This window comes from Thrips palmi, unplaced genomic scaffold (assembly GCF_012932325.1).
Source record: "Thrips palmi isolate BJ-2018 unplaced genomic scaffold, TpBJ-2018v1 HiC_scaffold_18, whole genome shotgun sequence".
NCBI classification, from domain to species: domain Eukaryota; kingdom Metazoa; phylum Arthropoda; class Insecta; order Thysanoptera; family Thripidae; genus Thrips; species Thrips palmi.
Window position 1 is genome coordinate 16440536 of NW_023144627.1, and position 27414 is coordinate 16467949.

General features: G+C 58.2%; 2 protein-coding genes across 2 annotated transcripts; one reads left to right on the forward strand and one right to left on the reverse strand.

The window, feature by feature from the left end:
* On the reverse strand, positions 1-26074 carry LOC117644744 (synapsin). Its single transcript, XM_034384357.1, has 11 exons — positions 26000-26074; positions 25842-25912; positions 25582-25625; positions 25179-25422; positions 23105-23254; positions 22846-22981; positions 22122-22226; positions 7418-7623; positions 7061-7325; positions 6452-6757; positions 1-3227 (listed from the first exon to the last, which is right to left on the reverse strand). Exons 1-11 carry the CDS (start codon positions 26072-26074, stop codon positions 3135-3137), a joined length of 1695 nt encoding a protein of 564 aa, XP_034240248.1. The 3' UTR covers positions 1-3134.
* LOC117645282 (metalloproteinase inhibitor 3) lies at positions 11291-22116 on the forward strand. The gene is made up of 5 exons (XM_034385349.1): positions 11291-11657; positions 16941-17089; positions 20613-20695; positions 21003-21233; positions 21336-22116. The coding sequence occupies exons 2-5, from the start codon at positions 16942-16944 to the stop codon at positions 21687-21689; spliced, it is 816 nt and encodes a 271-aa protein (XP_034241240.1). The 5' UTR covers positions 11291-11657; position 16941; the 3' UTR covers positions 21690-22116.
* Positions 26075-27414: the final 1340 nt, after the last annotated feature.

Here is a 27414-nt window from a genome sequence, read left to right on the forward strand (position 1 = left end):
TTGAGTTTGCGTGTTTTTTTTCCACCTTTATTAAAAGTCTACATGATGGCTTGACTGATATTGAAGCTTCCTTTAAACAATACAAAGGGTCAAACTCAAAAGAAAGCAACAAAAACTCCAAGGTACCAAAGACTACCCTCCGGTGGGCTGTGCTTTAATGCACCTTTCTATATAAATTTTTCCATCATTTCATTAATTAGGGAAGCTGTTTGGCAGTAAGATCATATTGCTATTCGTTCAGGATTTGCTCTTGGCCTCACAGTAAGTGTTGCTGGTTAACGAAGTCCATGTTACTTCTGCAGTAAATTAATGTAAAAGAAAATTAAAGGAAAAACTGATCTAGTTTAACATCAACTTTCGAAAATTGTGAGTCCATGAGCTAAGGTTACATATGAGCCCTGGTCTCTTAACTTGGTGAAGTCAAGATATATATAATACAATACATGAATTATCAATAAGTAAATTTGAGCCCTGGCTCATGCAGTGTGGCAGCTTTACAATAAAGATACACATATACCAATAACATTTTAGTGGTGAAGCTTACACAAATAAATCAGAAGATGGACTAATTCCATAAACACGTCCACCTTTATCAGGAATAGGTTTTATGATACGCTATTGAGAAAACAAAATTAGGGTCTGTTTGAATTTACTTTGCCGAGTGATGGTGTAACTACATTATCCACACATTCAGTCATTTTCTATCTTGCTCTCATAGGGAGCACAACCATACACATTTTCTCCACTCAGCACATAATATCCAATAATATCTCATATACTCTCGGCAATATCACACAATAAAAAACAGTGCTTCCTCCTTATGGAGGAGTCTTACAAGTGAAAACATCTGTGAACATTACATTTGCATTGGTGTTTTTTTTTCCTAGAATAAAACAATAGAGGAAACAAAATATTTTTTTTTCTAATTTCTTTTTCCCTTTTATAAGCTTTGTACAATCTTGAAAATATACCTGTTAAAGGTCAAAATTGACACCAATATGAGTCCAAAGCTGAAAGTAATGCACTTGACAACATTACTCGGTTGCAATAAAAATCATGAAGCCATGAAGAGCCCTCAAATGCTAATATTTTTATCCTAAAACAATCAACACCAATGTAAACAGGATTTTCCAATACATAGGTGTCATTCTATATATAAGCAATGAACAATCACTCCACTTATAAATTTAAAAAGAGTAAATTCTGAATCATATTATAATGCTGCAGCCATCAGCAAATTCTACTCGCTCCATCTTACTCATACAGGCTGAAAAATGTATCTGCTGCTTGCATATGGTTATGAAAAGAGAAGAAATTCTATTAGAGGGGAAGGGAGGATACACTGAACATGATACACTGAAAATATTAATTCTCTGTGAAGCATAGCATTGTGAGGTGCTGTGGGAAAGAGAAACGGAGAAAGGCAATAATGGTTAACTTTAACATTCCATTCAAGAAATTAGGAGGAAATTTTGCAAGATGTCTACAAGGAATCTTTAATAAAATCAGACCCTGTCAAATTTTCAGATTTAAATTAGATTAGAGGTTTCAATAAAAATAAGAAAACTTTCGGGGCAGAAAAATATTTTATGGATTCTTTTGTCAGGTCCATGAAAACTTCTTCTAATCAAACTTAAGGGTGAAGCATTAAGATCCATTTAATGCATGCATTTTCTCTTGCTGACTAGCCCACATCTGGCCATTAAAGTCACTTCATGTGAGCTACCGCCATTACGATAAACTCTTCAAGACTCACAAATTATTCCAGTGCATCTCCTCCCATACCCCTAATTCATCATTTCCTCATTCTAATACTGCATTTCATCAATCAATCAAATGTTATTCAAAATTGAATCCAAGCATTCAAATAAGATTATACATTCATAACTATAACATTGAATGGATTTGTAATGCTCAAACGGATATATTAATTTAAGCACTCTAACACTAAATCAAGTAAAATATTGTCATGAGTTACATTTTGTCACGAAACTGTGATGTCATTAGAAGATCTGATAAACTCATCATAGAGTAAGAAACAACTCATGCGAATCTTTCTCAACCTGAGTAACATTCATATGTATATGAGGCTCAAAGAGCATGAAATATTTTTCACACTCCTCTATCAGAATCTAGAAAAGCACAGTGCTACTATCTACAAATTGTTCACAAAGGATTCACTGAATTATAAAATAAAAATGTCATGTGTCCTGTACACCACCAAAAGAAATCTCATGAAATATGCTAACGAAGTCAGGAATGATATGACAAGGAGTACAAGACAGTACTTAACACATACGTAAAATTATCAAAAACATTTTCTCAGGCCCACTCAAAGGTTTCTTAGCTAAAAATCAAAGAGCAACTGCCACATAAATTCACTTTAAATATCAAAACATAGTCAACAAATAACATAGAAGCACATTCTGTTTGAAAAGCATAAATTTAAGGCACCACATTGCATTATCTGGATATTCTGAATCAATGTCCTTTTCTTTTTATTCCATATTTGAGACTGTGTAGCATGGGTTTAAAAATGAGATCTGAAAGAAATTATAACAGGGAATGCCAAAAACAAATCCTTTTCAACTTGCCCCAAGTATGAACTTAATTTTGAACGTATTACTGCCAGCAGAATACTACAAATCCTCATCATAGATTTAAGTTTTGAATCAGCCAAACAAAGACAGAGCAAAATGACTAGCAAGGAAGCATTTTTCTCTTTGTGCTGCTCTCCTTTCAGTCTCAACACAAAATACTGTTCCATTTAGCCTGAAGGAATTCCCAAAACATTTTGGAGCATTTTTATTAAAGAAGCTAAAATTGACTCAGATGATACAGTACAGCTCACACGATAGCATAATCAATTAATTAAACAAACCATAGCTAATTTAAACAATAGTAACCATACCACAGCACCCTCATTCCTCAGCAGAGCGAGGCAACAATGGATCTCTTTCAATTCTGCCTTTCGGACCGCTTCACTCTCAACAAACCAAAAAAAATATCTTTCGACTCGAGCATCGTACAACATGCATCAGTTTGAACAATGATACAATAGTAATGATAAAAGATGTGAGTTACAACAACACTATCAGGACCAACGTGAAGCGCAGCCGGGGCAGCCGCGGCCTTTACATGTCGCCGAACAGCCCCGCGAAGGTGTTGCGGAGGATCTTCATGGTGTCCTCGTTGTCCTCGCCCGTGCCCGTCGCCCCCGCCGCCCCCGCCGCCCCCTCACCCGCGGCCCCGCCCGCCTGCGACCCCGCCGTCGAGCCCTGCCTGCCAAAAAGCGAGCGGGCCTCCTCAGCCGGCCGCCGCCCCGTCGCCGAGGACGTGGTGGAGCTCTGGGACGCTGCAACAGACAGACAGGCGGCGCGTCCTTGCGAAGACTGAGAGAGAAAAGGGGAAAAGGGGAAAAACAGAGGGAGACAGGATAGAGATAGAAAGAGAGAGAGAGACAGAGGAGTTCGGCTCGAAGTGGGGACGAAGTCTCAAGTGGGAACTGGCGGATTGGTTAGGAAAGCTAGCTGTCTGCGTATGGCTTTTTAGCTTTTTAGGGGAGGGGGCGCGCTTATTGCTGAGAGGGAGCGGGACTGTCCCTGATTTCTTTCCTCCTCTGGCCTCTCTCTTTTTCACCGAGATCATGAATACCCAATGATTTGACACCCCTCCCACACCCCGACTCCCTCGGGCAAGCCCATGCTGGTGAAGGCCTTTAGCGCCCACCGCTAAAATTACATCCGAGAAAAGATTTCTTTTTGGAGACTGCACCAGGGAGTGCCACCAAAAGTTTGCAACGTGATTTTGTTTCCAAGCCAACGTCATCGCAGCAGGAGAGAGTAAGGCAATAGCAAAAGAAAGCGGAAAAGGAAATGACAGAAAAACAAACAGGAAAAGGAGAGACGAAGAGAGAAGCGCAGAACAGACAAGGAGACAGACAGCCTGTTGCTTTAGCGACTCGCCAAAATCATCAACAACACTCTGTAAACGGCACGGTATGACTAACCACCAAACGGCCGGCCAATCGGCGCCATTCGGAGACGTGACATCAACCGGGCCCATCGCTCATCGTCCAATGCGGTCTAATGGCGCCAATTTCGAATCTTGAATCACCAGTGTCACCTCGGTCCGCGACGACACGGCGTGGTCTCGGTCTCCGTCCCGAGCGAGCCGAGTGAGTCGCCCGGCAGGTAGGCAGAGCCGGCGCACCGACGTGCGCAGCGGGCTTGCCTACCCTCGACCCCGCAGGGGCTCTCTCCCAGACGACGAACATTGGTCGTCGCGTACAGTTGGTGCTCGGGCAAACAGATGATAGTTTTGTTTTGCGTTTGAATAATGAGGGAAACGAATGTTCTAAAATGTCTTTATTGTTTTTGTACGAGGTTGTCTACCATGCAATATATGCGAAGTTTCGTCTAAATAAGTCATAATATATATTTTACTTTTATTCGAAAGAAAACTATGGGAGAGGTGGGTCAGGCCCAGTGACGGTGCTTCAGCGGTGTTTATTTAGACTCCGGTCGGGAGAAATGCGAACTGACTTGAGCGGTGGGGAAGTCCCAGAGTGACTTGGAGCGACCCAAGTCTCGGGGCGAAGCCAAGTGCCGGCGTTCGGAACTAGTTTATTTATTTAACGGAAAAAGAAGGTGGAATTCGAAACTGGGCCCCCCACCTTTCCCTGACATTTGACATGAGGCTGATTCCCTTCGTGGCTCTGCGAAGATGCGTCTCAGCAAACCATGCAGCAAGGCAGGGCTGCCGCCAAAAAGCCTATGCATCGCGTCGCTAATTTGCGGTTTTCGATCTTGCATTTTTTTCATTCTGGTGGCAACGCGGTTCCTTCGAAGTCGGGGGGAAATTGGTTTCGGAGGCTTTTGGTGGGTCCAGGCAGTGCCGGCTTAACTGCAGAGTGTGCTCTGACGCACCCAGGGGCTCGTCCACGTATTACGTGACTAGTCTGACAGCGAAAAACCAAGTTAGTTCGACGGCCCGACGTAACACGTGGACTCCTCGCCCTCGCCGCCACAAACACAAAGAAAGCGGTTACACTGTAGCCTACAAGCGAGCCCTGGCCCTCGCCATCACAGTCACTAAACTTAATCCACTAATCGACTAGCTTCACCAATCACTACGCTCGTTTTCACTTTGGTCGAGTGGCCCGCGTGGCCCAGACAGTGAGCAAGACAAAGACAGTACAGCACGGGCGTTGGGGTCGGTGCTGGCACTGCTGGCCGTGAGGTAGAGGTGAGACCTCGTGGGGTTCTTTTTACAGAGCGGGCACACCCCTGGAAAGCCTGGAAACCCCCGTGCACTCGACCCCCCACCGTTTGGAAGATAACAGAAATCGGTCGCCATTCAGGGAAAGGCCACGGCTGCGTTTAGGGAAAGGCTCAATCAAGGGAGCCTTGTTTCCTCGACCCGGCCGACCAGCCGACCAGCAGCGGGCGGTGCAGCGGACTGATTGTCGCTCCGTCGCTCCGTCTCTCTCGCACTCACGAGGCGCCCCGCAGGCGGGCCGCAGGGTCACTGCGAGTGCGAGAGAGACGGAGCGGCGGCCGCTAATTAGTGGAGCGGCGGAGCGAGTCCCAATAAGCGGCCAAACTAGCGTGAAAATCGGAAGGCAGCCTCGGAGTTTCTTTCCGCGAAAAAAAAAAAGCACAAAAAAAGACGATGAATGGTGTTGAGGTAAAGGGGATGGGAAGTCTCTCTTGAGCAAGTTCCATCACAAATCACCATTCTGCCAAAAGCTCGCGCTGGGTGACCTATTTTCACGCGCGTTTGCCCTGACATGCTGAAAAAAAGGGGAAAAACACCCAAAAAGTTCACTACAAAAAAAAAATCGAAGTCCAAAAATTGCTTATTGTAAATTCTCGTGGTTTATAATTATCTACAAAAAAAGCACCATTAGAGCCCATTTGAAGGCTAACTGAACAAGCGATTTCCGGTTACAGGCGGAGTCGCTTTTTTCGAGTTGACAACACGATTCTATCAAAGATAGGTGGAAGAAACAAATCGTGCGATTTAAATAGTCAAATATTGTGCACGAATCAATTACTTGGTTCTTTTTAACACGTAGAGAGAAAATAATTATTTCACACACTCGTCAATATTAGCGCTCTTCGATGATCACATTCGTATAGTCAGGTTATGCCAATATTGGTGTTTCAACAACAGAAATAAACTTCTTTTTGGAATCACTAATTAGGATTGACAGCACTGGGGGTCCTGCCTATTAAGTTTGACGCCATAAAGGGGCCTTCTTGATTAATTTTTTTCAAGTAAATAGATTTTAACAATGTCTAAACCAATATTTTTTTTGTGTTAGTTGAACTGCAAATAAGAAGTAGGGTTTGCGAGGGAACCCGGCCAGCGGTCGATCACACATTATGTACTTTTGATCCGAGTCGGTGTGGCCGGGGGAGGGGGAGGGGGAGGGGGGGAGCTATCAGTGCACGGTCCGCTGGGGCTGCAGGCTGTACCGACGGGGGTTGCGCGGCGAGCCAAGGGCGGGCGCCTTGGTCACCAAGCCCGCGGTGGAGTGCTGGCTCTGTAACGTCCCTCGGTGGCCCTGGTGGGCCCTTATACCTTGAGAGTCTCGCCGCGGCGCCGCGCCCGAGCTGGCCACCCCGCCCACGGCCGTGAGGTCCACGCCTGCGCCGATGCCCGCCTGCTCCGACGTCGGCGACCCCATGCCGCTGCTGGACACGGAGCTGCGCGACGTCGCCTTGGTCAGGGACACCGGCCGGCAGAATTGCTGCAAAGGACATGCAGGCCCTTAGTTTTGCGTGTTGCCACTACCCGCCGCCCCACAGTGGGCCAGAAGGCCGGTGGAGGCGGACAAAACTCGAGACGCGTTTTGAGCTCCAGAGTCGCTAAACAGGACTCGACCTGAAGGTGTGACCCCACCAATGGATTCCTCGTTCGGAGAGCAATCCATTGGTGGGGTCACACGTTCGGTTCGAGTCCCATTTAGCAACTCTGGAGGTCAAAACGCATCTAGAGTTTTGGCCGCCTCCACCAGTTTTCCGGCCCACTGTGCGCCGAGTCCGACCCCCACCTGCATGCGGTGCGCCACTAGCTCGGCGATCTGGCGCCGGTCCTCCTCCTGCGAGTCCCCCATGAGCGTGAGCGCGCTGTCGTTGACCTCGATGATGAACTCGCGGCCGTCCTTGTTGACCACCACCTCCAGGGCGCAGATGTCCAGGCCGCCGAACAGCTCCGACACCTCGTCGACCCACACCTTGTAGCGGTCCGTCATCTGGATCTGCTCCAGCATGGCCGAGCCGGTGTTGGTCTTCCAGTTGCCCGAGATGGACTTGCGCCTGCGCGGACACACAGTCAGAGATCGGCCGCAGTCGCAAAGCGCAAACGAAGGCCGTCGCCGGTCTCCGGCCGTGTGACGGCTAGTACTCACATGAAGGCCTTGTAGTTGGGCCCGATCTTCTGCACGTGGATGTCGTACTTGGAGTCCTGGTAGGGCTCGGTGGTGCAGTAGGTGCCCGCCACCGCCACTACGCTCGCCATGTCCTGGAAGTCGGCGTGGCTGTCGACGCGCACCTTGCCCAGGCCGCCGTGCGCGTGGCCCACCTTGAAGACCACGGGGTACTTGGGCGTGCTCAGCTGCAACAGAACAGAGGGATCGCGTCAGCAACTCACTCGCCGCCCGTTCCAATCTCGAACGCATTCCCCGCGGGCCGTGCTCGCGGGATGGAAATGTTCAGCAGCAGACTGGTTCCGGGAGTCGTTTTCGTCGCTCTGTCTTTCTCACACCTGTACGGACGCCCCACGAGTGCGAGAGAGACAGAGCGACGGAAACGGCTCTCAGTCTGCAGGAAACATATCGCGAGCACAAAGGAAGGCGAGTCCATTCGGCTGGAGTCGCTTTGGATGGAAAAGTCTGCTCTCGACTTTCACCGTCCAGCGGTCTTGTTCGGTCTTGTTGGTTTTGGGTGCCGCGCGTCGCCGCGTCGCCGCTCCATCCGCTTTCCCGCCGTTTCCTTCGGGAATTGGCGATTTCCGCCCCGCTGGGCCCCGCTGGGCGTTGTCGCTCCGTCTCTCTCGCACTCGCGGGGCGTCCCGGTCGGTCCCGGTGGGGTGCGAGAGAGACGGAGCGACCTGCTGCTGCGCCAGCACTGGGCCACGGTGTGCGCAGTTTCTAGTGTGCGCGCCGCGGCGGCTTTCCTGTTTCCTGTTTAAATTTTAGGCCTCGCCAGCCCGGCCAACCGCGAGGCGCAAGAGAATGAGAGAGACAGGGAGGGAATGTCGAGGCCGCGTATGCAGCTGTAATGACGAAGTGCGGCCCGAGGCGGTCACGCCAGAGTGAGAGAGACGAATGGCGATCCGTGAAAAATGACGGTGTACATACATAAACAAACAAACGTCGGACGCGGACAGGGCGTTGTGGAGGCTGCGCCAACGGGCCACACAAATTCTCGCCCAAGGGAGGGGGTGGGGGAAAGGGGGTGGAGGGCCCGAAAGGAGAAGGCACCTGCGGTGGGCGTGCGTGCAACCCGATAGGCCCGAACCACGTCTTAATCCTCACCGCCTCGATCACGCACGAGACACACACACACACGCACACACACACACACGGCCACCTTAATTTACCACTGATGATGGACGTTGCTAAGTCACGTTGCGGTAAATGCCGCGCGAGGTGGACGACGGGGACGAGAGGGAGAGGGGGGGGGGCGGAGGGAAGGCCATAACTCTGTAGCCAGATAGCGCGCTGGCTCCGGCTCCGGCTCTGGCTCTACCTGACCTGGCCTAGACGGCATGCATAAGGGCCCTGGCTGGTTAATCTGCATAAGTCACGGCGACTGGGTGACGTGCCGGTGACACCCCAGTCGCCGCCTTGCGCTGCCTTGCACGACGCGTGTTGTCATGACAACCCGCTGTCACCTGGGCAGACGACGCGGTACGCCCGTACCGCATGGCCTGCAGGGCGAACGGGGCGGGCACGGCGCCGCGGTCCTGGCTGCGCTTGGTACACCGTAAATCATTGCAGACGGCATCGGCCATCAGCCCCCAGGCTGGACGGGACGGGCTGGAGACTGATTCCGAGAGTCGTCTTCATCGCTCGGTCTCTCCCGCATCTATACGAGTGCGACAGAGACAGAGCGACGAAAACGACTCTCGGAATGAGTCTCTCCGCGAGTCTCTCCGTCCCGCCCCGCGTTGCAGTCCAGTGCGTCACCATGGTGACCATGGTCACCCTGAGGACGCGCCAATGCGCACGCTGCATGCTCTCTGCGAAGCCATGGCGAAGCCGAGCCCGGCCGGGTGACTTCCAAGTCCAAGGCGGTGGTCCGGGCCGCCCGGGCGAGCAGGGCGGCGTGGGCGAGGCGGTGCGTCACCCGTGCCGTCATCAACCAACAACAACACACACTGGAAACGGATCCGAGGCCGACGCCGCGACGCAGCGACGCGACGCAAGCAGAGCAGCCATCCCGTGGCAGCCCCGCCAGCCCGCCAGCCCGCCCGGGTGTTGTTCGGTGTTCTCCGAACGGGCCGATCCCCAGAAATCATTATCCAAACACGACCGAGTGTGAACGCACGCACACACGCACACACACACACGCGGCGACCTGGGGAACGAATTCCAGCGCCAGCCAACCTGCAGTAATCTCTTCCAGTGGCGCGGTGGGCGGGAACCGGACATCGGGCCGCGGGGCTGGCGCGGTAAAAAAGCATAAAACACCCCGATCAGCTTCCCCCTCCCCCTTTTCCGCTTGGAAATTAATTCCTGAAATCGCCTCCAGCGCGCTTTGCCCAGCCTCCGCAAAGCCGTCCGCGGCCCGCTGTGTCCCCGGGGGGCCCTTGACCTCGATACCGCGCGCACAGTGGGCCAGAAGAACGGCGCAGGCGGCCGAAACTCAAGACGCGTTTTGAGCTCCTGAGTCCCTGAATGGGACCTGAATCGAACGTGTGACCCCACCAATGGATTCCTCGTTCGGAGAGCAATCCAATAGTGGGGTCACACGTTCGGCTCGAGGCCCACTTAGCGACTCTGGAGCTCAAAACGCGTCCAGAGTTTTGTCCGCCTCCACCGGTCTTCTGGCCCACTGTGGCGCGCCGCGCACCGCGTCCGGAGCCCCGCGCCACCAAGAGGTCCGAGAGGGAGGCCGGAGGGGAGGCGCGTGGCTTGTTCTGGCGAACTTCTTATTTATACTTGTCCTCTCACTCAGTCCCGCTCCCGCGAACCAGCCGCGAGGGCAAGCGCCAATCTGTTTCTCCTCGCGAATCGCGTGGCGGGGCGGGGTGGGGCGGGGCGGCGCGGCCGCGAGACGCTTTTCACCCTGACGTCATGCCCGCTTCGTAGAGGCGGGGGCAATCGCGACCGGCCGGCCTGCCCAAGCCTGGCGAAGCCTGGCGGACTTCCCTCCCGCGAAGCGCGCGCGTCGCTCTGTCTCTCTCGCACCCGCGCGGCGCCCCGGAGGAGTGCGAGGGAGATAGAGCGACCACGACGGAGGCGGAGCGGTAAACAAAGTGCAAAGGCGATTTAACGACCCGGGGGAAGGTGCGGAGCCCGCGGAGGGCGGCGCCCTTAGCTACCGCCGTCGGCAGGGCGGCAGGGCAGGGCGGTGGCACGCCGTTTACGGCCGGGCCCTCAAAGGGCGCGAAGGGCGAAGGAGGGGGGATTTTAAAAGTATGAAAGAGATAAGGGGGACGAGGAGGACGAGAGGGCGTAATGGTCCAAGGGCCTCGCTCGGCCGTGCCCCGCCCTGCCCCGCTCGGTCCGGGACGAGGTCCAGGAGGTGGGCGAACTGCTTGGCTTGGCTTTGATGAATTTTAAATTTCCCGCGCCTTTTGCGAGTCCCACGCGGGACGCTGTATCCGGTCAACTAATTGGAATTACGGGAAAGGGAAGATGTGCGTTTTTATGATGCTCTGGTCAAAATACCCGTCTAAAACGAGAGGCAGCTTCGAATTGTGTTCACCACAACAATCCTCGTCCACACGCCTCTGATTGGCCAATTGATTTTGATGTTTCGAGTTTTTTTCAACAGTGTGGGGATTATTGTCACCTGTCTGACCTCCAGCTTTCGGCGCCCGGGGTGCGGAGTGCGGTCATCCTACTAAATCGCGTTGCACTTTGTGGCGCGGCGCGAGTCCGGTGGTGGGGCCCGTGGACCGCGGGGGGCGGGGCGGGCGGGGCGGGGCGGGGCGGGGCGGGGCGGGGCGGGGCGGGGCGGGGCGCGCTGAGGTTATGCTGTGGCAGGCGGCCGTGCGGTGGGCCGGGCGTGGCGTGGCGGCGTGGCCCCGGCCCCAAGCTCTGAGCCTCTGAGCGGAGCGCCGTCGGTTCAGCCTCAGTCCCCCGCGAGCGATAGTCCCAGAAGGACGGGCCGCCACTGTCAACGAGACACTCTGCGACGAGTGACGCGTCGCCTGACGCGCGAGTGACATTTCCAAAGTGACATTTCGGGAGGGACTCGACCCCCCGCGTATGGAGAGCAGCGACTGTCTTTTTCGAGTGACCTAGTGACACGTGCGGTGTGTGCATCGTGACGCGGATGGAGTCGCAGGAGAGGCGGGAGTGACAGTGAAGTGACAGTGAAGTGACAGTCGAGTGACATTGGAGTGACGCTGGAGTAACAGTCACTCCCACATGTAGGCGCGCCGAGTGCGGATTGCCAGTCAAGTCGTTGAGGCAGGTCAGTGTCACGGTTGTGTTGTGGTTCGGTCGCGACGTACAGTCACGCAAAGTCTCTTGGCGATTCTTTTTTTCGCAGTGTTGCGTTCCCTTCTTTGCAGAAGACTTGCAAGGCTGCATTGCCGCCAGCACCGCCTTCTCGTTGGGAATGTTTTTCACGAGTTTAACGATGTAAGACTATGCCATTGGATCCAGGATTAATTCCCAAGAGGCCACTTAACGTTTCATTGAAAGAAGGCCGCGAGTGGCCGAGCCGTGCCGTGCCGTGCCTTTGACGGCAAGAAGCCTTACGCCGGCAATCCGGGCAAATCCTCGCCAACCAGCGGCGCTCAAGGCGGCCAGTAAAACAAGATTTAAAAAGAAATCGAGAAGCGAACCCAGCCAGGAGCCGCGCCACTGTATACTGTATTACTCGGTCTTTGAGACTTGCAGGCCGCGCGGGGCGGCTCGGTGGCCGCCTGCCCCAGTTAATTGGTGTACCAGATGACAGCCACCCGAGTCTCCCGCCGCCCGTTCGGATTGTTTCAGAAACTTCCGCAAGAGTGCAGTCGACGTCCCTTCACTTCGGGGTTGAATAAAAATGGCGCAAGTTTTGCCCGTAACGGGAGTCGAACCGGCGACTTCGCCTCCGGAGGCGCGCGCGCAAGCAAGTGGATCACCGAGGGTGGTCACAGACAACGGATGTCTTCATCAGCTCCTTTTAGGGCGTTTAATTTTGAAGGCGGCAAGTTCGGGAGCTGCCGGCGTAGCGTCGGCGTGTCGCCTCGGGGCTGAAGAAGAACTGTCGGAGAGTTGTCGTCCGAAACTTTGTAACATGGTCACGCCGCCACGCGGCCGCAGGGCGGGCCGGGCGGGCCGGGCGGGCCGAAGCAGGCCGCGGGGCTGGAGGGAGGACCGCCGGACCGCCCCCGCCGGCCGGGGTGGGGGAGGTCGAGGAGGCCCTGGAGGTCCTCGACGTCCTCGACGTCCTCTGCAGTGGACCGCCAGGCACTGCAGTGCGGCCCGATGAGCCGAATGAGATCGCTTGGCGCGCCTCGCGAGGTGCGCAGTGCAGCGTCTCGGCCTTCCCGGCCTTCTCCGTGATGCATGCGATGCAGTGCTGCAGCGCGCCAATCACCGCAATGGCCGGCCAATCGGGGAGGCAGCTGCGGCCGCCGATGACGACCGCTTGTTGGACATGACGGCTCGGGTGGGAGCGCGGCGCTTCCGGACCGCCATACTGTAGCGCCGACCTGGCTGAGAAATCGGCTCGTTTGTATGCTCGATCCGACCTCCGTCTGCCGATGGCACGCCGTGGCGGCGAGCCGGGCGTGGGCGGGGCGCCGCGCGGGCCGCGAAAACCGTCGTCGGCCCCTCGCTGGCCCGGTGGGCCCTGCTGACACAACACGGCGGCCGGGTTCGGGCCCACGCCCCGCACTCCACACCGGGAGCCCCGAAGGAAATTTGTTGTGGAAACGAGGCAGTTTGGAGCCGTCGAAGGCGCCGAGCCCAGCCGAGCCGCGCCGAGCCGCGTGCGACAGAATTATCATGTCGATGAGCTCGTCCCCACGTGGGCTCAAACAGCATCAACCCGCCGAAAAGAAAGAAAGAAAAAACAGGAGAAAATATTGCATTTTTTGTGCGAGTACTACCAACTCTTGTGCTCGAGTAACGACGTTACTCGTTCAGCCTGTCATCGAATTGGATCGACTCGTCCGATGAGAGTGAGCTCACAGGGCTACCAACTTGCTGCGGGCTTCGGCGGGCTTGGGAATTGAACTCCCAGGAGGAGCGGAGCGATGCGCGGGGAACGGGCGGCCACCCACGGCGCCGCAAGGCGCACCTCAGAGAAGGGCCTCGCTCCATGAGGAATCCGAAGGAAATCCCTGCCATCGTCATCAGCATTCCGCGAGGTTGGCAGCTCGAGCACAGCAGGCAGTGGCGTGGTCGAAGGCGACGTGCAAGTCGGACGGAATTACCGCGGTGACGGTAACGCTTGCTTGAGCCGCGACGTTGGCGGCACTGCTTTTTCAAATAATCCGCGCGCTTCCGGCATCGTCTCGACCCGCTGCCGCTGCCACTGCGGCTGCTGACGAAACCAATTGATTTGCAACCAAAGCGAGCCGCGCCGCACTGCAGTGCGATTCCGGACGGGTCGCTCCGTCTCTCTCGCTCGCACGGGTGGGCCCGCAGGGGTGCGACAGAGACCGAGCGGTTCGGAAACAGCCTGCCGTGCGGCAAGATTTATACGCCGCGGTGTGTGATGCACAAGCCTTAGCCCCGTGTGACGTTTACTGCCTACACTGCAAAAACGGTGGCAGCCGGCAGACGCTATCGGTATCGTGAGGGAGAAAGAGAGAGAGGGAGATAGGGGGCGGCGACAAGGCGGCCGTTGTGCGGGGAGCCGCCTCGGAGATCCTGTCTCCCCGTCGCCCGCGCCCCGCGCCCCGCGCCCCGCGCCCCGCGCCCCGCGCCCCGCGCCCCGCGCCCCGCGCCCCGCGCCCCGCGCCCCGCGCCCCGCGCCCCGCCCAACCTCTTCCGTACCCCCAGCCCACCGCGACGCCGCGACGTCTCCATCATGATGATCATGAACCAGAATCATGTTCCCTCTCTCTCCCACTCCCGCGGTGCATGAGGTCTCCTAACTAGCCGGCCGCGCCGCCTGCGTCGTGCTAATTGATTTTTAGGGTCGTTGGCGAAGGGGGGTGCCTGCGCCGCCTGCGCCGCCTGTGCGCGTTTGCTGCCTCCCCCTCACGGATGTTGCCTAATATGGACGACGTTGCGTCCCCTCGCCATCCCCACTTTCATAAAGTGAATATACAATTTATTCATGGGAACCAGGCTTTTTTTGTTGCCGGGCTGGACTTTAATTATTTTATTTTCACGTACTTGTGTAACGCCGCGCCCCTTTCCCGCTGGGCCGCGCAGCGGACAGCGCAGCAGGCGCGACAACGAATTAAACTTGAAGCGGCCTTCGTTTTTGCGCTGCATTTCGCTGGGCCGCCGCCGCGAAGGGTCGACGGGAAGGGTCGACGCGAAGGGTCGACGCGAAGGGTCGACGGGAAGGGTAGATGGGAAGGGTCGACGGGAAGGGTCGACGGGAAGGGTCGACGGGAAGGGTCGACGCGAAGGGTCGACGCGAAGGGTCGACGAGAAGGGTCGACGGGAAGGGTCGACGGGAAGGGTCGACGCGAAGGGTCGACGCGAAGGGTCGACGCGAAGGGTCGACGCGAAGGGTCGACGCGAAGGGTCGACGCGAAGGGTCGACGCGAAGGGTCGACGGGAAGGGTAGATGGAAAGGGTCGACGGGAAGGGTCGACGGGAAGGGTCGACGGGAAGGGTCGACGGGAAGGGTCAACGCCGGGTCAACGGGAAGGGTTGGCGCAAGGGAGGCGGAGCGCGCCCTCCGACCTGCGATCTAGGGCCGGGAGGAGGTCGTCAAGGTCCTCGTGGAGGTCGCGACCTCGCGGCTGCTCGCAGAAAGGAATGTACGACGCGGCGAATTCCCGGCCAAATTGCCGTGTTTACTTTTCCCCTGGTTCGCCGAGCCCAGCAGAGGGCTTTCGTCGCTCTCTCTCTCTCTCTCTCTCTCTCTCTCTGGCGCCCGTGCGAAAAAACAGGGAGCGCGAGAGAGACAGTGTTCGGGGCCGCTCTGCAGCACGCTCAGCAACCGCCAGCAACGCGGGTGCGCTTGGGCGTGCGCAGGGCGTGCGTACAGCAGACGGCGCGAGGCAGGCCTGGCTGGGGCCTCGGTGGGGGCCTTGGTGGGGGCGGCGCGGAACGAGCCTCTGGACTTCAGGTTCCCAGGTCTAAAAATCCGCTACTTAGGGGTAGAATTCGCGTCCGCTTAGAACGGGATCCGCTACCCTACACCGGATCCGCTTTTATACAGGATCCGGTATCGAAGCGGATCCGGTGAGTGGTAGCGGATCCCGTTCTAAGCGGACGCGAATTCTACCCCTAAGTAGCGGATCCACTGTCATTACAGCGGATCCGGTTGTCACCACGGCGGATCCGCTGTCACCACAGCGGATCCGGTTGTTACCACAGCGGATCCGGTGTCACCAAAGCGGATGCGGTCACCACAGCGGATGGCCTAAGCGGATCTTTTATGATCTTAGTGGATCCTCTGAGCAAACATGAAATCTTTATTTGGAAAACTACCAAAGGGATTTGAATTTTGAAAAGTGAACTCCTGCATAATGAAACCGAGTCCGATCCAAATCTGCAATCCGTTTCTCGCTATCATCAGCGGTTTACAAGATAGCGATATCAAGTTGTTCGATTGCAATGAAATTCAAATGGCCCTAGTGAATTCTCTTCAATATACCCTGTATAAATTTTGAGGTCAAAATTCCTAAAACTGTGGAGTTTGTAGCCACTTCATTTTGGAAAACTCACAGTGGATCCGCTTAGGTTAGTGGATCCGGTAAGCGCTCAGTGGATCCGGTATTGCTCTAAGGGATCCGGTATGGCTTAATGGATCCTGTACTCACCGGATCCTCTCCTCTGCGGATCGTAGAGGATCCGGTGTGGCCCAAGCGGATCCGCTGTGACCCCATAGAGGATCCACTAAGCACTTAGAGGATCCACTACGGCCGCAGTGGATCCCGTAAAGTCGCAGCGGATCCGCTCCAACCAAACCGGATCCGCTGTCAACAGAGCGGATTTTTAGACCTGGGTTACAGCACATACAACATGAAAGAGAGGGAGCCGAGCAAATCGAAAATTCCTGTAGCCCTGCGCTGCGCGCCTGCGTGCCGCGTGGCCTTGGAGACAGACGCAGCCCCAAGCTCCAGGCTAGGCTCCAGCTACAGCCCCCAGCCAAGCCCTTGCCCAGAAAGGGACTGAGTCATGAGGGTATCTCCCTCGGCGGCGGCGCCGCGTCGCTGCAGCGTCCGGCACATGATCGCCACCAGGCCGAGGGCCGCCGAGGGCCGCCGAGGGCCCGGGGGCAGCGAGCCGTCATGGCGCGGATGGCGACGGCCTGCCGCGGCGCGGACAAGCAGGCCGTGGCGCACAAAGACGCCTTTCAGCGCCGCCAGTGCCCCAGCCCCTCCCAGTAGGGCAACAGGGCGAACGGAGGTCCGGGGCGGGGCGGGGCGGGGCGGGGCCGTGACCTGCCTCCTTTTTGATGTTACAGGACCCGGCGACGGCTGCGGGCAAAGACCAGCAAAGACCGTGCAAGAAAGCACCCGGCGCGAAAAAAAAAAGCCAGGCCCCATCGAGGGTTTCGAACCTGAAACCTTCGATCCGCAGCGCCAGGTCGCTGTGCGCTGAGCTAACGAGACGCGTTACTTTACAGGATGGCTGCCGCGCTCCAATTCCAGGCCTGGCTGGGCGTGCAAGCCTGGTTGTGGCTGTGCCTGCTCGTGGCCCTGGGGCCGCGCCTGGCCCACGGCTGCATGTGCGCCTTCACGCACCCCCAGGAGCAGTACTGCCGCGCCGATTTCGGTGAGTCTTTTCATTCCGGGGGTGAAGGGAGGGGGAAGGCCTCTCTGCATTATGCAGACGGCTGCCCTCCGTGGCACGCGTGGACGCGCGGACGCGGCAAAGAGGAGAGAGGGCCGCCACCACCGCGCCATGCCGCCACGGACCGTGACCGTGCCGACGGCCGTGCCACCGTGGCGACCCGACGGACTAAATGGTTGCCATTAGGAGTGTTTCCTTGGCAAACACTGCTCTGTTTACCCGCGGAGATACGCCCTCGCCCCGCAGCCTCTCTCTCTCTCCCTCCCTCACACACACATGGACACTCACTCGAAAAAGGCAACACACACGCACGCAACACCCACGTCACTCTATCCGTCTAATCCGTCTATCCGGATTAGTTTTCATCTCTTGCAGCTGCTCTAGTAGTGCCCCTTCCTCCCCTCCCCCCAATTGAATGTCAATGCCGGCCAAGCTGCCAACAGGCTGTGCATGTGTGTGTGTGCGTGTGATGGTATGGCGGGAATCCTTGCTGTTGCGCCCCCCTCCCCCCCCCCTCCCCTATCACACACGCCAAAGGCACCCCGCCATGCGATGCGTGAATCCAGCTGGCGAGGAAGGCCAGTCACTACAAACATTACCCCCCCCCTCCTCTCTTCCCCTCCCGTCCCGAGGGGACACCGACTCCCCTTCCCCCTCCCCTCCCCCGCTCTGTGGCCCATCACACAGCGCCTCTCACGCATTCAACAACTTCGGCTTTTCACCATATTCCGACTGGTTCTACACGCGCACTCGCACACCTTGCAAATGGGGTAGTCAAACTTTTCGTGTTCGCCTGGGTGTAGTATGCGCACACACGCACACACGCCCCCACTCGCGGTAGGTGTGTGCGTGTGTGTGTGTGTGCGTGCGTGTGTGAAGTGCGCTCCTGGGTGAGGGGCAGGCCGGCAGGGTGAAGCCGCCGATTCATTACAACTCGCGCTTCTGCTTCCCGATGCGGTTTCCGTTTTCTCCAGTTGGAGGCACGAGATGGTACACTGGTGTGCAAATCCCACGCAAGAAAACAACAACAACAACAACAACATGCCCGTCATTCACTCTGGCTGGCGCGGACGCGGGGTATCGCCGGCCGATAGTGCCTTTCGCCGTTTCGCTTTGGCGTTTCGCTTGCATTATTTCGCGGTTCTGACAGTCGTCTCAAGTGTCCCGGCCGCGTGGCGGGGCGTGGCGGGGCGTGGCGGGGCGGGGCGTCCATTACTTCAAAGTGTGCTCCTTGCGTAAACTGACCGGCCGACCGGGGCAAGCCCAGCAAGCAAGACCGACCGGCCAAACCGATGCTACCTATTTTTAGCATCTTTTGCGCGAAGGCGCGAAGCGTTGGCGGTGCAGTCCCTTCGGACTTCGTGGCTCGCGGGGCTTCGCGGGGCTGGGCTGCCCCGACAACAGCAGTACTAATGGGCAACCTCCACGGCCGGCCCGAACTTGCCACTGCGATTCGAACAATGGCCTTGCCAGAGCCAAGCAGCCGACGGACCGCTGTACCAGCAGACTGAATCCGAGAGTCGTTTTCGTCGCTCGGTCTCCCTCGCACCCACGCTCCATGAGCTCCATGAGTTCGAGAGAGACAGAGCGACGAAAACGGCTTTCCGAATTAGTCTGCTGGCTGCACTCGCACAAGAGGCGCCTCTCCCGAGTGCGTCCTCGTCGTGGCGCTCGTCGGGGCGCGCGGCGCGGCCGGTCTTTGATCCCTACACAAGTTCCGGTCACTGCCCGGAACAGGAGAGCGACCTAGCACTCTCTCGGGGCTTGCTTCGAAGCGTTTGCGCGTATCTCTGTCTATCTGTCTGCCTGTCTGCCCGTCTGTCTGCCTGATCGCTAGACACGGCGAGGGTGGTGAGACCGCGGCCGTAAGTTTATGAAACTCGTGTGACGTTCCCTGTCGGCTGCTCTGCTCCTGCGAGCACCCCTTCCTCCCCTAGCCGACTCTGAACGGCGCCGCACAGCGCACTGCGCGGGTTGAGTTTCACCAACTCGCCGAACCGAGAAATTGTTAGACAAGGCCAGTGGAGCGCGTAGCGCAGCGCGGAGGCGCGGCGGGTATTCGAACCCGGGCCCGCCGCCGCTCCGAGCAAGGTGTCGCGTCCGCGGTGTCGCCAAACCGTCGCGCCGTCTCGCCGTCTCGCGGTGAAAGCGCCCGGAAACGGGCGTCACTCGAGTCCGGATTAGAATCGCTCCAACTCTTTTCTTGTGCGTTTGCCGTTCGCCGCGTCGCCCCTCGACGGCGACGTCCCGGCGTCCCGGCGTCCGCGACGGAGGTGGACTAATTTCCCAAACAGTTGTTGTTCTTGTTGTTTTTGTTGTTGTTGTCGAGCGCCTCCGCCTCCGCCGCCCGTTCGGCTAGGCAGTCGAAACCCAAAGAGGAGGATAAAAATAAAAATACCAAGCGTCGCTCAGTCTCTCACGTTGCCGCGGGGCCGCCCCTGGTGCCTCTGGTGCAGCGCCCGTCGCGACCACTCCTCGCCTCTTTTTGTCCCCCCCCCCTCCGACTCCCTCTGGAAACAGGGGCAGGTGCGAGACGCGCTGATCGACTGTGATTTCCTGACGCCGTCCCGCCATGGCATGGCCCGGCATGGCCCCGCCCGCGGGCACCCGTCGAACCGCCGAGGGTTCCCCCGGGACTCTGCTGGTCCCGCTTGGTGACTCGAACAAGTTTGATTGACCCCCTCCCCCTCCCCCTCGTCTATATATACCTCTGGAAAAGGGCGTCCGTTGGAAAGGGCCGCCATTGTACATTGTACCCGCGAGCCGGCGTGCGAGTGCCCAGCGCCAGCCAGCGCCAGCCAGCGCCCCTGCGAGGTAGGCAGCCGCGGCCGCTCAGCACTCGGGTGTCGCGCGGTGCTGCCTACCCCGCGTCTCGCAGGCGCTAGGGTGGCGGCGGTCAAAATCCCGGACGCGTTTTGAGCTCTAGAGTCGCTGAATGGGACACGAAAAAAACGTGTGACCCCACCTATGGATTGCTCTCCTAACGGGGAATCCATTGGTGGGGTCACTCGCTCGATTCAGTCCCATTTAGCGACTCCGGAACTAATGCGTCTAGAATTTTGCCCGCCTCCACCGGGTTTCTGGCCCACTGTGCGGGACACTGGGGCTTGCAAACAGACACCGCCATTTCTTCGCGGACGAGGCGGAATGCCCCCACCGCCCCGCGGGGCCCCGTCGCCGGGAAGTCCTCGCGCCTCGGAGGAGCCGGCCAATGGTAATAATCCCACTTTGAATAATCATCGCGTCTTCCTCGAGTCCCGCAGCCCCGCCGGCCGGGTCGGCTGTCATAACCAGCGGAGGGGGCGGGGGCGGGGAGGGGCAAACTGTGCCATAAGCGCCGCGGAACACAGTAGGCAGTGTCGTTGACGATTAAAACGCGCCGCCCACTGACCGCCCAGAAAAGGCGCGAGTGTCATCGGCGAGGTGCACGGAAGCAAGCGCGCCTCTCCGACCCGTGCGCCGTCTGAGTGTCTGACCGTCTGACCTTTTGACCGCCTTGTTGCAGCGGTGCTGGCCAAGATCATCCAGGTCAAGGACGAGGGTGACTACTTCAGGCGGTACGAGGTGGCCGTCAAGCGGACCTTCAAGGTGAGCGTCAACGGCCAGGGCGACGCGGCGACGCACAGTGGGCACGCAGGCGGTTAAAATCCCGAACGCGTTTTGAGCTCCAGAGTCGCCAAATGGGAGTCGAATCGAACGTGCGACCCCACCAATGGATTGCTCTCCGAACAAGGAATCCATTGGTGGGGTCACACGCTCGGTTCGAGTCCTGTCTAGCGACTCTGTGCTCAAAACGCGTCTAGAGTTTTGGCCGCCTGAGCCGGTCTTGTGGCCCACGCGACGGCCAAAGCAAACAATGTGCAAAGCTAATCCGGCGCTCCTTGTCGGCCCCCAGGGTGGCCTCGAGGCGCGCATGCTCATCAAGGAGGCCGGCGTGGTGGCGTCCTCGGTGGACAGCATGTGCGGCGTGACCCTGGACGAGGGCGAGAGCTACCTGCTGATGGGCCGCGTGTACGACGGCCAGCCCAGGGTGTCGCTGTGCGACTTCCCCACCCCCTGGCGGAAGGTGACGGTACGCCAGCGGAAGGGGCTGCGCCAGCAGTACGAGGCCAGCTGCAGTTGCAAGGTAGGCTAGCCGCGCGGGTTGCGGCGTTAACTCCGGGATCGAGAGACCTGGGTTCGAATCCTCGCACAACGGCTTTTTTTACGCGCGCTTTTTGTGTTGCAGCCCCGGGACTGCCCGTGGTGGGGCGGCTCGCACCGCGCGGAGAGCTGCTTGATTGCCCACTCCGTGTGCACCTCGCACCGCAGCGCGCTCCACAAGGACCTCAAGGGCCACAAGCAGCAGCGCTGCAACTGGCTGCGCGGCCGCGTGCTGGACGACTGCCTGCGGGGGGCAGGCATCGCCAACGTGGAGGCCGAGCACTCCTGGTGGCTGCACAAGCAGCACAAGCCCCTCGACAAGCACAAGCACCCCGAGAAGCAGGACGGCGGTCCCGGGCACACCAAGCAGGAGAACCTGCCCGAGCTGGAGGAGTTCCCTGTCGACCAGGGCGCCGCCGCGCCCGGGCCCGACCCTTGAGGCCTCCCGCCGCACTGGCCGGGTGGCCACCCTATAACCGCCGAGGTGGAAGGTGGCCACCCTACTTCCCTTCCCCAAGAGGAGGCGGGTTCACCCGGCGGTGGTTTGCCGATGGCTCGGGGAGTAGCCCGGCTAGCCGGGGCCGATAAAATAACCATTAAAGATAAAAGCAGCGCCCTCCAAACGACGCGCCCCGCCTTGTCCAGGAAGGCGTCATCCTCATCGAGAAGGCGCGTCGAATACCGAAAGTCTAACCACTTCCCAGGAAGCTTCCGCGCGACTCCCACACTGCAAAGACTTTGCCCAGGAGCGCGTGCCACCGGACACAGCCCGCGTCCGTTTTATTTTTGTACAAACTTTTACGTGTAGAGAGAACTAAAACGTGTAAATACCACCAACTCGCCAATAAACCCATTCTCCGCTGTCACTCACCATTTCCCTGTAGTTGGGGTAGAAGGTCTGCTCGATGAGGGGGAAGTTGTCCTTGCCGAGGCGCCGCTGCAGCTGCAGCAGGTGGCCGAACACCCACGGCTTGTCCTGCAGCACACCATCAACACCATCAACACCGTGGACACGACGAGGGCCGCGAAGGCCATGTACGCGGCCGTCAGCGCCAGCACCAGATGAAACACAAACACGTGGCGCCGCGGCCGGGCGGATTACGTCTGTCTCTCTCGCACCACGGCGGGACTGGGAGTGCGAGAGAGACAGGACGACGGGACCCAATAAAGTGGATCAGGCGCGTCGAACCAAAATGGCCGGGTGGAGTGACGTGTGAACCAAATTAGCTATTCGTCAGACGATAAAACAGGGAGTATCTCGCAGCAGCAGCGCGAGGCGCGAGTAACATTTACTGCGGGGATGAGGAGGCTACGCTTTTCGGAACGGTGTGGCTGGTACACAAGGCAAGGCCTGGCGGCGCCGGGGAGGCAGGCAGCCACACAAGCAGCCAAGCGCTCGGTGCGCCTACGCCGCCGGCGCTGCCGCCCGCTCTGTCGAGAGCCGCTTGGAAAAGAAACCAGCTTACGCGGGTTTACCGCGCAAAGTGGCCCGACTCTGCAGCGGCTTCAAAGGTATCGCGGTTTCAAGGTTTATCACGCAGCGCGACGCAGCGAGTCCCTGCCGCGAGGACGCGGCCACGGCCCCCGAGACTCACCTGGAAGTTGTACACGGCGTTGATGGAGTTGACGGAGGGGATGCCGCCGAACTTGAGCCCCAGCAGCACGTTGACGAAGTTCTCGCCGGCGTCGCGCAAGTTTTGACGAATCAGAAGGAAATCGGGCCTGAAGGACCTGTGGGCGAGACAGATTGGAGAGCAGATTTAGACGCCCTCTTCGTCTCGACGGTCTGGACACGCGGGATGAGTCATTTCCGGTCTTAATGGGGCGTGGCGGCGTGGCGGAGTGACGGCTCACCTCATTACTTTGGTGCCGTTCCTGTAGACCGCCATGCTGACCTGGCAGCCCGTCTCCACGTTGGCCGTCAGCGACAGCTCCCTGAACTCGGCCTGCTCCACGCGGATGTCCCAGTCGCCGTGCAGCCTGCGCCCCCGGAAGTACTTGGACCTGGCGGCAAAGAATTCAAAATAAGTCAATTTTAACATTGTTTCAAGTGTTTTTGTTCTCGAGCAGCTCAGATGAAACTACACACGTGGCTGGCCTGGGGCAACTCGAAGCCGATTTATGGCGTGGGCAACCGACCGAGTGGAAGTGCGAACAGAGGAGGTGGGGGTCGCTACAGGGCAGGGCCTCCCCGACCTCCCCCAGGGCAGCTCGGCGGCACTGTACCACCACCACCGGCCTGTCCGGCCTGTCCGGCCTGTCCCCGCGTGAGGAAGTGCCCTCATAGCACTGGACTAGCTGGCTGCCTGGCTGGCTGCCTGGCTGGCCGGCTGGCCTGGGGGCCAATAAGAAGGAGCCAAGCACTGCCGTGTTTCTCGTTTCTCCGCCTTCCACCAAGCCGTTTTCCAGCCCACGCCTTCCCCCACCCCCGGCCCGGCCTCCCCTAAACCGAGCCCAGTGGAAGGAACACGCCCCGGGGGAGGCTGGCTGCCCCGTCTGGCCGGCTGGCCGACCGGCCGGCTGGCTGCCTTGGCTGGCCGCCTGGTGCAATCCGGAGTCCGGGCGTTAATGAGGAAGCAGTCAAACACTTGGCGACTCGGGGAGGAAAGGGAGGAAAAAGCACCGAGCAGCGCGTCATGCAAAACACCTGTAGCCGACGACGGTAACGACGACTGGCGAGGGGCCGGACGGCCGGACGGAGCTGGCAGCCACGCCGGCGGCGGCAAGAGTTACAGCGGCCTTATGCAAAGGAGCGGCGTGTTGTTAATATTTAATATACAATTCCTAATCTCCGCCGCCCTCTGCCTCTGCTTGTAGCGGGCCGGCGTGATCTCGGTCGTAAAAGGCCCGTCGGCGTCCTGCTGCCGCCAGACTGATTCCGAGAGTCGTTTTCGTCGCTCCGGTCCCTCTCGCTCTCATGGGGCGTCCCGAGAGGGGCGAGAGAGACAGAGCGACGAAAACGACTCTCGGAATCAGTGTGCAGCGCCAAGCCCCGCCGCCGTCGCGGTCAATTTGGCGAGGGGTGGCGACACCCCGAACCAGTGCACCACCACCCTCCATCGCCAAAGACCGCCACAACCACCGCCGCCTGACCAGTCCATCCGGGCGCCGGCCAGCAGTCGCAGCCCGCGTCGCTCTGTCCCTCTCGCGCTCCAGGGGCGACCCCGCAGGGTGCGAGAGAGACAGAGCGACGGCAGGGCTGTTCGGCCCCGGCCAGCAGGCAGCAGCCCTAAAAGAGGTAATGGCATTAACAGCTGACAAGACTCCGCGGGGAAGGGGCGCGGAGAGGCGGAGAGCGAGAGGGACAGAGAGAGATGGACGAACTGCTTCCTCTTTTAACGGCCAGACTGCGACGACGGACGACGGACCACGCCCGTCTCCAACAAGAAGCACCGCCACGCCACTGCGAGAAAACGGCGGGAGATGAGAAATTGCTCCAGCCCTCTTCCGGCGCGCTTCACAAAAGGCGTATGTTTCCTTTCTTTCGGCAGCGTCGTCTAAAAGAGAATTTCACAGAGCGAAGGAGAACAAGGCCGCGTACTCTGCCGCGGCGGTGTTTTTGCTTTCTTTCCTCGCAGTGTGAGGGCGGCCGGATTGGGGAGGATGGTCGTATAGTACTGCGCGGGGGTGGGCGGCCGGGCTCCAATCCGCGAATCACAATCCCAACAACAACAGCAACAACAAGAGCGTTAAGAGCGACAACGCAATCTACTGGTGCAGATAACGCCCCATCGAGTTATCGAGTCTGACTGCACAGTGCATTCTGTTTGGCCCGCGTGCAGCCTGCATTATTTGCCACTCACACCACACACACACACACACACACACACACACACACACACACACACACACACACATGCGGCTCTTCCGGTCATCACATTATCCACCCCCGAGTCGACCGCTGCGCTGGGTGGGCCAGTGCACTCACCAGTCGGTGTTCTGGTCGTCGATGACGAGCAGCGTGAAGCACCGGTCCTTGTTGTAGGACGGCCTGACGGCGTTGGCGGCCGACACGGCGGTGCCGAGGATCTGCGAGCCGTGCTCCTTGGCGACGCCGGTGAGCGACTGCACGCGCTGCAGCAGCGACTCCCTGGTCTTGGCGGGCGACGACGGCGCCGACGTCGTCCTGGAGTTGGGCCGCAGGTTCAGCGAGTCTGGCGGCTGGCCGGCGGCTCCCGGGGGCGCTCCCGCGGCCCCAGCGGGGGCGCCTGTGGGGGGCGGCCCGCCCCCCGCCGCCGTCCGCGGGGGCGCGCCGCCGGGAGGGGCCCCGGCGCCAGGGGGGCCCGCCCCCGCGGCCCCCGAAGGATCGGCCGGGTAGCCGCCGGCCTCACCCTCGGGGCCATCGAGCTCGGAGGAGAGGTCCCCCGAGGAGAACCTGCCGAGAGAGAGACAGGGGTAAGCGGGCTGGAAGGGCAAGAGCGTCGGACAGCTAAGGGCCCAGTGTTGCAGCGAAAGTTATTTCCAAGATGCGCTAGTGTCGGAAGAGTTACTGGGGTTGGCACCCCCACCGGCTGGTGTTGGTGCATCGTGGTAACTTTTTCTTGGTTTCGTGGCAACACTGGAGCGACAAATCAAACGTCTGAGGCCTCACCTTCGTTTCAGGTAATTGACATTGGTTGTGAAGGATTGTTTGAAGCTGGAGAAGGAAATCTTGGTGCTGTTCTGGACACGAAGTCACGAGGCTGAGCCGGCTCAGGCCGCACTCTGCAACACAAGAAGAAGGGCATTGATTATCATAAAAACACAAACTTGGCAGCTGTCGGTCCAAATTGTTTTTGCTGTCTTTTGTGTTGTTTTTTTCTCTTTCTGGTACGTGAGACGCATGAGACCACCGTTCTCTGTGGTCGGACTGCGGACCGTGGGGAGGCCGGGGGCGCAAGGAATGCCCCCCTGCGGCAGCACCTTCACGCCCCGCCAAGGTGCCCAACGCCTCCCCCGCGATCAAGGCCGAAAAGCACGCATTGTTGCCGATATCCCCTCGCACCGCTGCGACGGTTAGGTTAGGTTAGGCCACGCCACTGTAGCGTGAGCCGCCAGGCCAGACGCACCACCATAAAAGCGGGAACACAGTTCGGTCACGCAGGCCCGGGCCAATAACGCATACTCAAGGAAGGCATAACCACCCCGGGCGGGCCACACGCCGCGCAGCCCTAGCGCGGAGTGAGTGAACCATTCGCTTCGCACCCTCCCTCGCCTTGTCGCCCTTTGGGGGTGAATACGACGCACAGTGGGCCAGAAGACCGGTGGAGGCGGACAAAACTCCAGACGCGTTTTGAGCTCCAGAGTCGCTAAACGGGACTCGAACCGAGCGTGTGACTCCACCATTGAATTCCTCGTTCGGAGAGCAATCCATTGGTGGGGTCACACGTTCGTTTCGAGTCCCTTTCATCGACTCTGGAGCTCAAAACGCGTCTAGAATTTTGTCCGCCTCCACCGGTCTTCTGGCCCACTGTGCGACGCACTACTTGTTCAGCGGGTGTGGGGCCTAAGGGAAGGGGGGGGGGGCAAGCGGGCTCGGCTCAGGTGGAAGTAGGTCGACTGCATCGAGGCAAGTGCAGCGCAGGCATCAGCATTCAGCAGTCAAGTGCCTGCCGCCCACTGGCTTCCGGCTGACTGTCTAGTCTGCAAGTGTCCGCCCCGCCACTGCCTGTCCGCCGCTCCCACTCGCCCCTCGCCCCACTCTAACCAACTTGACGCCGCCCTACTCGGGGTTGCGGTCTGCCGCTGGGGGAATGGGGAATGACGGATGTCACAGCTTGATCGGGGACGTGCAAATCAAAGCGGATTCCACACTGCAAAATTGAAATGAACGACGGGAATGCATTTCGGACGGGGCAGGATGGAAAGCTCACGCCCGGAAAATGCAGCGCGTAGCATGCACGGTCGACAGTGGGCTAGAAGACCGGTTTTGAGCTCCAGAGTCGACAAGCATGACTGAACATGAACGTGTGACCCCATCATTGGATTCCTCGTTCGGAGAGCAATCCATTGGTGGGGTCACACTTTCGGTTTGATTCCCATTTAGCGACTCTGCAGCGCAAAACGCATCTAGAATTTTGGCCGCCTCCACCGGTCCTCTGGCCCACTGTGGCATGGTTGTCTGCACCGAGCTTGCGGGTCGGGGGTGCTGGAGCAGGACAACGAGAGGGTCCTGCTGGACGGCC